This window comes from Sphaeroforma arctica (genome assembly GCF_001186125.1).
Source record: "Sphaeroforma arctica JP610 unplaced genomic scaffold supercont1.38, whole genome shotgun sequence".
Classification (NCBI taxonomy): domain Eukaryota; class Ichthyosporea; order Ichthyophonida; genus Sphaeroforma; species Sphaeroforma arctica.
The window spans coordinates 57,960-68,319 of record NW_014040520.1 but is presented as its reverse complement, the minus strand read 5'-3'; the positions used below and the strand labels follow the sequence as shown (position 1 = coordinate 68,319).

At 38.3% G+C, this 10,360-nt stretch overlaps 3 protein-coding genes across 3 annotated transcripts in view; 2 read left to right on the top strand and 1 right to left on the bottom strand.

Moving 5' to 3' along the window:
- Window positions 1-727, top strand: part of SARC_01049 (hypothetical protein) — a gene marked incomplete at its 3' end in the record, with an annotated part of 3,618 nt that extends 2,891 nt beyond the window's left edge. The window contains exon 3 of the mRNA XM_014305244.1: window positions 602-727. Within this exon, the coding sequence (XP_014160719.1) occupies window positions 602-727 (126 nt within the window). The remainder of the gene's footprint in view (window positions 1-601) is intronic.
- A 1,859-nt stretch (window positions 728-2,586) lies between these two features.
- SARC_01048 (hypothetical protein) lies at window positions 2,587-7,943 on the top strand (the record flags this gene model as incomplete). The annotated part of the gene is made up of 7 exons (XM_014305243.1): window positions 2,587-2,772; window positions 5,038-5,248; window positions 5,683-5,758; window positions 6,180-6,276; window positions 6,545-6,676; window positions 7,043-7,125; window positions 7,838-7,943. 7 exons carry the CDS (start codon window positions 2,587-2,589, stop codon window positions 7,941-7,943), a joined length of 891 nt encoding a protein of 296 aa, XP_014160718.1.
- Window positions 7,944-8,512: 569 nt separating this feature from the next.
- The window catches only part of SARC_01047 (hypothetical protein), a gene marked incomplete at its 5' end in the record, with an annotated part of 3,150 nt that continues 1,302 nt past the window's right edge, over window positions 8,513-10,360 (bottom strand). The window contains 2 exons of the mRNA XM_014305242.1: window positions 8,513-9,129; window positions 9,997-10,159. Of these exons, the coding sequence (XP_014160717.1) occupies window positions 8,885-9,129; window positions 9,997-10,159 (408 nt within the window). The 3' untranslated portion in view covers window positions 8,513-8,884. The remainder of the gene's footprint in view (window positions 9,130-9,996; window positions 10,160-10,360) is intronic.

Genomic DNA, 10,360 nt, shown 5'->3' with positions numbered 1-10,360 from the left:
TGTATGTCCCATTCGATTAGTTTTTGATGCATAGTAATGGTGTCGTTATTTTGTGCAACATTTTTTTACATAGCGTGTAGTTATATGTTGACGCTATCTCATACTGGCCTTGAGTACTGGGATTGAACTCAAATCCTGTTCACGCACTTAGTTGGTCATATTACTCGCATTAGTGTTTAATTTGTCTTATTATTTGCGCTCATCTTTCGATGTCTGCTCAGCCCACACGCCACGGCTCACCACACCAGAACCCAAAGCTAGAGTACAATATCCAATGTGCAGTATATGTATTCCTTATAATGCTTGTTTGATAACATCATATCACCCACCCCTTCTACATCATTTTTATGGTGCAGGTGTCTTGTGGTAGTATAGGTATTACATTAAATGCGTGTTTAATAACATCCTATCACCCACCCCTACTACATCATTTGTATGGTGCAGATGTCTTGTGGTAGTATAGGTATTATATTAAATGCTTGTTTAATAACATCCCATTACCCACCCCTTCTGCATCACGTGTGTGCTTGTTGTAGTACAAGTAGTACATTTAATGCTTGTTTTATATCATCCCATCACCCACCCCTTCTACATCTTGTAGGTGCCGTGTCGGATTGAGAAGTTTGGCTTCGCTGCTACCAGCGCTCCCTTTCTCACAGCCACTGCGCACGTGGCCATTACCGGTCGATCAGGAGTATCCGTTGGACACTTGCGGATAAGGGAATGAACTAGTCCTATACAACTCCAATTGTGTTGCACAATCTGCGAATAAAAAGACCAAAATATCTCCTGTAACACTTAAAAGACACTCCATGCACAATTATCTGTGTATTCCTAAAACATGCAAAAGGCTATCCGTGCACAAGCATCTGACTTGTAGGCCCGATGGCGCTATAAGGCCAATACATTGAGGATAAATACCACCCCTACTATAGCGCAGTCTGTCTTGTTCTTGATCCCTTCGATATAGAGAGGCTGTATCAAAAACTAATATCAATCACTACTTCGTGGTTTATATATTCCGTACATAACTGTTCCTGTGTTTGTAACAATGTGTGCTCAAACACCTCCCTGGTATATGCCATGACCAAATATCTTCTGCACATACATGTACACACTCAAGCCTATGTATTCACAAATAAAGTGTCCTGAACTTTGTGTCTCTGGTTATTTTTTGGTTTGTGTCAAAAACTCAGGCATAGTCATGAGACCATGGCTTGGGAATCAATGTCAATTGGCTAAACACCAGGGATTGCGGACTGTTTCTTAAGTCTGTGTCCCTATTTCTATTCAATTGATACGTTGTTCATCAATCATAAACCGCATATTTCATACAGGTGTGGCATTGCTATCTATTCAATTAATAAGTTCCCTAGAGAGTCATTACCGCGTATTTCGTATATGTATTGCGTTGTATGTCTCATAAAGCCAAGGTTTGCAATGCGTTCGAATGGGTTTACAATCGTGAGTTGCATCATACATGCCTCTCAAAAGACTAAAGAGTGGCTGACAATGTTGATCATTCAGGGGGCTATGCTGACAAACATAGCCCTGTACAATTTAGGAGGTTATGATCGCCCCTGAAAAAGAAAGGAGGCCATGGACAGGGTGCACAGCAGTAGGAACCAGGTCATTCGTCCTGATTTTCACCTCTAAATATTTCCAAAATTAGCCGTTCATATTTTTCCAAAATGAATGGTTGCTTTTGGCAGATCATGATAATGCCAAAACCGGTGAGTTTCCAAAAACGACATTCTGGAGATGAGGTGGCCCTATGTTTATATTAGGTAAAATGGACTTTTGCCCGGCCCATATGTTCACACTAGCTAAGTAAAATGGACTTTTTCGGCTTTGCTAACCCATAAATTTTTGACTTAGACATTGAGATCGAAAGGCCTTGAGGAATTGAGGTTAAAGCCGTCGAGTTTTTAGGTTTTCACCGAAGGGATCGCGTGTTATAGCCAATACATCGCTTCAAAAGCCCCGGATTGTCAACCGACATTTTGGCTGAACAATATTTTTTTTCTAAGGTTTGCACCAAAAATTTAGCCGAATATTAATGATCTATAGGTTGCGCAGAGCACAAAACTGCACTCAAAATCGATTTTAGGTGATTAGAAAAAATGTTGTCACCCCCCGTATGTGGTGGTCCCTGGGAACGACCTGGTTCTTCTGCTTTGCTCCATTTGGAAATGTGACAAATCAAAATCGAAACCCTGAACCCAAATTTACAAAACCCAAGGCCCAAGACCCAAGACAAGACCCTCCAAAATCCCAAAGCCACTACAAAACCATGACGTTGACACTTGACATCATCATGGGCTGATACATACTCCATAAGATACATCCATCACCCCTTCTGTGGTATCTGTAATCTCCAGTCGATCGGATGTGTGGAATATTCAGTAATCAGTTTTATCCTCCACTTCTGAAGCGCTGTATCCGTCATAGCCTTGCTCGGGAAAGCGACAAGGAGCCAGAAGACTCTTGTCTGTACGTACGCTATCCCGTATATAGATAAATTCTTATGAGACTGAGACATATCACGACACCACTCCACTAACAGCCATACAATAAAATCGCATCATGCACAGGTTCAAGAAAGAAGTGATTACCATAGGAGCGTCGAATATAGTCAGTTCATTGCACACGCTGGAAGCCGTAGTAAAGCCTAAGCTATGTGTGTTTGTCACTCCGGGTAATCCTGGAGTCATTGACTTCTACCACAAGTACATGCTGTCACTATATGAAAGTGCTAATTGCAAGGTCGAGGTATGTTTCCACGGGTGTTTGATGTGCTAGGTGTTTGTGTGTCAAATTGAAGGTCTGCCTGATGCAGACACTATGAAACTGTATGTACCACCCCTGGAATACTGTATTGTGCGTGTGCCTGTACCGGGTTGTTTGAAATAGTTATACTGTATCCCATGGGGGTACCTATTATCTGCGGCAGGGCAGACTGGGGGGTTGGTATATGCAACATGCAACAAACTCGGTGCTCTCTGAGTAGCCTGGCTTTGCATTGGTTTCTGTCTTTTGTATATGTTAGAAACTATGCGATCAACCGAAGGTGATTTACTAACAGTACGGGCAGCTGTAGAAAGAATTTACAAGGGTGTATTCCTTAGTCGTAGTAAAAGTAGATATACTTATATTTATAGATTTTTAAACGACACTTTACTATATATTATTAGGATATGAAGGAGTATGAGATATGTTATACTAAATATCAATGCCACTATATCATAAGTTAGGAAGAAGCATATGTTATGTGATAACAAGTATAAACGCCACTATATTATATATTATAAAGAAGTGTGGTATATGTTATAACAAGTATAAATGCCACTATAATTTATATTATAAGGAAGTATGAGGTATTTTATAACAAGTACGAATGCCTCTTTATTATACATTATGTAAAAGTATGCGATATGTAAGTATGAATGCCTCTATATTACATATGAATGCCACTTTATTTCTATTATTAAGTATGAGATATATTATAATTGTATAAATGCCACTATATTTCTATTATAAACGTATGAGATATATTATAGTAGTATAAATGCCACTATATCTCTATTATAAAGTATGAGATATATTATAATAGTATAAATGCCACTATATTTCTATTATAAAGTATGAGATATATTATAATAGTATCCCCGCTATATTTCTATCATAAAGTATGAGATGTATTATAATAGTATAAATGCCACTATATTAATATTACAAAGTATGAGATGTATTATAATGGTATAAATGCCACTATATTTCTATTATAAAGTATGAGATATATTATAATAGTATAAATGCCACTATATTTCTATTATAAAGTATGAGATATATTATAATAGTATCCCCACTATATTTCTATCGTAAAGTATGAGATGTATTATAATAGTATAAATGCCACTATATTAATATTACAAAGTATGAGATGTATTATATTGGTATAAATGCCACTATATTTCTATTATAAAGTATGAGATATATTATAATAGTATAAATGCCACTATATTTTTAATTATAGAGAAGTATGAGATATATTGTCATAAGTATAAATGCCACTATATTTAAGTATGAGATATATTATCAGAAGTATAAATGCCACTATTTTAAGTATGTGATATATTATTATAAGTATAAATGCCACTATATTGAAGTATGTGAAATATTATCAGAAGTATAAATGTCACTACATCTTTATTATAAAGAAGTATGAGATATATTATCAAAAGTATAAATGCCACTAAATTTTTATTATAAGGTATGTGATATATTATCATAAGTATAAATGCCACTATATTTTTATTATAAAGTATGCGATATATTATGACAGGTACATGTGCCTCTATATTAAGTATCATAAAGAAATATGGGATATGTTATAACAAGTATGTATTACACTATATTGTAAATTACAAAGAATTATAGGATATCTTATGACAAGTATGAATGCTACAATACGACATATTACAAAGACGCGTGTGATATTCTATAATAAGTATAAATGTCACTACATTATATACTACAAATCGTACGAGATATTTTTTGACAAGTATGAAAGCTAATATATTTTATATTGTAAAATGATTATGAGATGTTTTATGAATAAATGCCACTACATTAAATACTGCACAGACGTATGAGATGTGTTATAACAAGTATGGGTGCACATAGCGTGTAGTGACTTGAAGAAGTCCCTACGAAACGTTTAAACGCATATATCAAATCACCTTTGGTATCAATTACACTTGTGTGTACTATTTTATATGACATGGATGAGACATGTTCTTAATACGTATAATCCACATCTGTGCCTTCTGAGCCTCTGGCATCCATGTATTGATGTTTGCATAGATTATGTAGTATGTTTATAAAGATGATGCGAGAAACTATCGATAGGGAGTTATTGGTTTTCATTTATATTTGTATACGTATATACGTATGTACGTATGTGTTCAGTTGACCATGTTTGTATTGTATTCATTCATTTTCATGTATCTTTGTATACATACATACGTATTTTAGGTGTGTGGACTTAGTCTGGCGGGCCATGCACCTGGCCTCGACAATCAGGGCCGCCTGTTCACATTACAACAGCAGATAGAACACAAAGAGGACTATCTGACCCAGAAATTACAGGCCAATCCCGATTTAAAGGTGGTCCTAGTTGGGCACAGTGTAGGTGCATATATCATGCTGCACACATTAGAGAAGTTGGCCCCCGAGCGGGTAGCTGGTAAGTATCTCAGTGATTGGATTTGTGGCGTTATGTAGTTAGTTGTGCTTGTATCTGAGGGGTTCTTTGAACGGGGAGGTTTGGGTGTGCGTATTGGAAACTCACTTATACATGCGGGATGTTATATAGATCACTCGTTCTAATGATTGTGTGTACCCTGGAGTTGGTGTGCAAGTTCTTGCCTTGTAGTTTACGTATATATATATATATATATGCGTATATAATATATATGAATATATATATATCTATATCTATATCTATATCTATATCTATATATATATATATATATATATATATATATATGCCTTTGATCAAGAGTACATTCCCATGCATCCATGCTTTATTCTCCTCTCTCATTCCATATATGTCTACCCCCATACCTTTGATCAAATGTACATTCCCATTCATGCATCCAAGCTTTATTCTTTGTTTAGGCTATTGGGGACTATACCCGACGATACAACACATCGGAGCATCGCCAAACGGAGTCAGACTGACACCGCTGTTTGAGTATGTGCCGTTGACCTGCGTGTGGCTGTAGCTGTTGTACCTAACGCACACGTGTGTGTGTTTATTTATTTAGTTTATTTGTCTATATCTATAGCTTGTTTGTCTATATCTATAGTTTGTTTGTCTATATCTATAGTTTGTTTGTCTATATCTATAGTTTGCTTTGGTTCATTTTTGTAGTATGTTTGTGCCTGTATTTTATTGTCAGTTCGTGTTTATTAATTGAGCTTCGTTGTTTCTATATACACATGTTTCTATATTCTATTACTTATACAGATACGTGACTTCTGGGTAGATAGTTCTCTTACCCTTCTCTGTGACTGTGTGTGGCTTGCACTAGTCATTCTTTGTTGCTCGTTCGCACATCCTTGGCGTATATATACACCTAAACAATAACTACTATTTCATTGGTGCTCCGCAGATGGTACAATCTGATTGGCTACACCGCCAGTTGGCTCCAATATCTGCCACTGAGAATCAAGAAAACTATAGTCAGGCCTTTTGTCAAGAGTGGAGAGGTATGTCACCAATACATTGCCTCCTTCAGCTGTACAGTACCGTGTACTTGTATGTCACGGCACTTCTTATGACTTCGTATAAGTGTATGCATGTCCATGATAACATCGCATATGCACATATCAATCGTCCTGATTTCATCACAAGAAGCCTAATGCTCTCTCAACTTACACGTCACGTCTTATAACTACGTTCAAGTGTACGTATGGTTATGGGTGCTTGCACATGGATCACTAACTCACACACACACATGCTCTGTGATGTGTGTAGGAGACCAACCTGGATGTGGTAGCTAGTCTCATCAACTACAGCACAGCCGCCAATGCTATCTCAATGGCGAAGGAGGAGATGGCAAACATCCTGGATATCGATGAGAGTATCATCCATGACCATGGAGACAAGGTATGTGCATGTACATATACATGTACGTGTGCATGTACATTTACACGTACACATGGCAAATGGTTTAGGGGTTAGGGTTAGTAAAACCATATATGTTTATACATGCAAAGTTTAGACATATGTTCATGCATAGAAGAAGTGGGTATGTGCAGACAAAGATCAAAGCGCTAGTAGTGTTTGTAGACTTTGGCATGATTCATTGCGATAAACTTGACTACGTACATTGCTCTCTATGATCAGACTATAGCATATAAATACGTTAAAAACGATGGCCATGTGTATTACGTATTTACACATTACAATTTTTATAGGCAGGTGACTTTCTATATACATTATGCTTATACACTTTACCATTCTCTTGGGCAGATGACGTTCTTCTTCGCAGAAGGAGATGAATGGGCTCCCGTGTCCCACTATCACGACATGACCGAAAGATTCCCAAAGTCACAGTAAGTATTGTCCTTACAATACACACGTCCTGTGTTAAAACTTTACTTTACATACATCTTATGTTAAAATTTGCTTTACATACGCCCTGTGTTAAAACTCTGCTGTACACACGTCCTGTATTAAAACTTTGTTTGCACACGTCGTGTATTAAAACTTTTTTTACACACATCCTGTGTTAAAGCTTTGTCTACACTCGTTCTGTGTTAAAACTCTGCTGTACACACGTCCTGTATTAAAACTTTATTACACACGCCCTGTGTTGAAACTTTGTCTACACACGTCCTGTGTTAAAACTCTGCTGTACACACGTCCTGTATTAAAACTTTATTTTCACACGTCCTGTATTAAAACTTTGTTTACACATGTCCTGTGTTAAAACTCTGCTGTACACACGTCCTGTATTGAAACTTTGCTTTACACACGTCCTGTGTTAAAACTTGACTCTGTGGAGAGTTTCAGATCATCAATTGCGCACTCGTTTACGCAATCGTCTCGTCGCTGCAGGACTCCAGCACCGTACAGCCCTTTTAAACTGCACCTGTATTCTTCTCTTTTGGGTGCGCCCTATATTTTGTCGCTTTGGACCACCCGCGGCCAGTTTCGGGTACATGTAATCATGTTTTTATGAACCAGATATATATACCCGAAAACCTCCCATACGTGATTCGTTGATGAACTGATACTTTCATATATATACACACACATGCACAGAATCCTGCTGTGTGAGAACAATACTCACCATGGCTTTGTAGTATTCGATGAGGAAGCCGACTTGATGGGCAAGCTGAGCTGCGCCTGGTTAGACCATCTGCTTTAATTGGGGGTTAATTAATTTAGGATGCTCTCGAATTAATTTGGAATACATACGAATTAATTTCGAAGAATTCGCTGGCGAGTACTGGGCGAACTGAGCTGCGCCTGGCTAGACCATTCACTATAACAAAATGTGAATCAATTTGAAATACTAACGAATTCTTCTTAATTAATTCTGAACAATGTCCTACCGACATAATGGGCGAACTGAGCTGCACCTGGCTAGACCATTCGCTTGAACTAAGAGTGAATCAATTTGGAGTTATTCGCCAGTACTATATCTGCGACTGACTTAATGTTGAACAATTCCTCAGGGATCAACCAACGCGCGAGGGAGCACTGACAGATGTGGCTGATAATAGCCGTGATGAAAGATAATTAATTTAGTGACTGTTTGGACAATAATATATAAATGTAGATACAGACACTACAACTAGATACAAATGTAGATACACACACCACAACTAGATACAAATGTAGATACACACACCACAACTAGATACAAATGTAGATACACACACCACAACTAGATACACATGTAGATACACACACCACAACTAGATACACATGTAGATACACACACCACAACTAGATACAAATGTAGATACACATACCACAACTAGATACAAATGTAGATACACACATCACAACTAGATACACATGTAGATACATACACCACAACCAGAGTCTCGGTGCGTGTGTTGGGGAGTATGGGTTCAAGTCCCACCATCCGTGACTTAAGGCTTATCCCTAGCTAAAACGGGAACAGAGATGGCAATAACCATAGCAACCGAGATCCGTACTCTTGTAGTCTCTACGGAGACTCCTCGAGCAGGCATAACACACGGTGTCAGGTGTGTGCGATTCGTTTTTTACGTTTACGTTTATGTGGTGTATGTCAGAAGATTCTGTTTGTTTATTCACGCGTATCCCGTCGCGTTATTCCTATTCCTTTCCGAACACATCCACAACCACCCCCTCCCACACACTGTCGCTAGTGTTGGTCAGCTGGCACGGTCCGTTGTACTCGACGTCTGCGACGCCCTTCGCATCGTCTGCTACAAACACATCATGTCCCTCGAGCACAGCCACCAGTACGTCCTTGTCGATGATGCGCTTTTTATTGCCTTCGGTGCGAAGGTTCTTAACTGCTGTAGACGGCGCTGTGATCTCTAGCTTAGTCCAATCGCCTGCGGTGTGATGTGTGTGTGTGTACACGTGTGTGTGTGTGTGTGTGTGTGTGTACACACGTGTGTGTGTGTGTGTGTGGTCGATACATAAGTGTGTGTGTGTGTACAGTCGGGTGGCAGTCAAGTAGGTTCCGGCGAATTGTACCACACAGGTTCACCATATACCAACCGGATTGACTCTCATGCCGCTTAGTGTTGCGACAGATGTGCTATTGTGTTGCGGAACTGATCTTGTCGTCTATGTAGTAGCAGACAGACCAAGTAACAGCACACAACCCCTCACAATGCGTATTAAATATGATCTACAAAACTTTGGACCCTCACCCAAAAATACTACCAATAGGTGCACTCCTCAAAAAAAAACTAGGTTCCCCCCCCCCCAAAAAAAAGGGCTAGATGCACCCCAACAACACCCAGCGTATCGCATGGTATCATGGCATAATAAGCTGAATTCTGTAATTTGCTTCTCTCTGAAATCACATAGCCCTTCTCAGTTGTCAACCATCAGGCCTACCTGACACATACCCTTAACCCAACACTCACGAAACATACCCATAAACCAACACTAACGAACAATACCACTAACCCAACACTCACGAAACATACAATGAACCCAACACTCACGAACTATACCCTTAACCCAACACTCACGAACAATATCCTTAACCGAACACTCACGAAACATACAATGAATCCTACACTCACGAAACACACCCTTAACCCAACACTCACGAAACGTACAATGAACCCAACACTCACGAAACATACCCTGAACCCAACACTCACGAACAATACCCTTAATCCAACACTCACGAAACATACAATGAACACAACACTCACGAAACATATCCTGAACCCAACACTTACCGGCCAAATGCACCACTACGCGGGTCAAGGGAGCGTCTGTACTCTTGTATTGGGGCAGACTAATTTTGTCACCAGGTTGTAACTTGTATGTGAGTCCTGATCCGAAATGACTTGTCGCTTCCAAGGGAGATACACGTCCACTATAAGGGGATGTTAGACGTGGCTCAGTAAGAAAGTGAAAAGGTTTATATATATATATATATATATATATATATATATATATATATATATATATATATATATATATGTGTGTGTGTGTATATATATATATATATATATATATATATATATATATATATATATATATATATATATATATATATATATATATATATACTATACTATACTAACTATACTAACTATA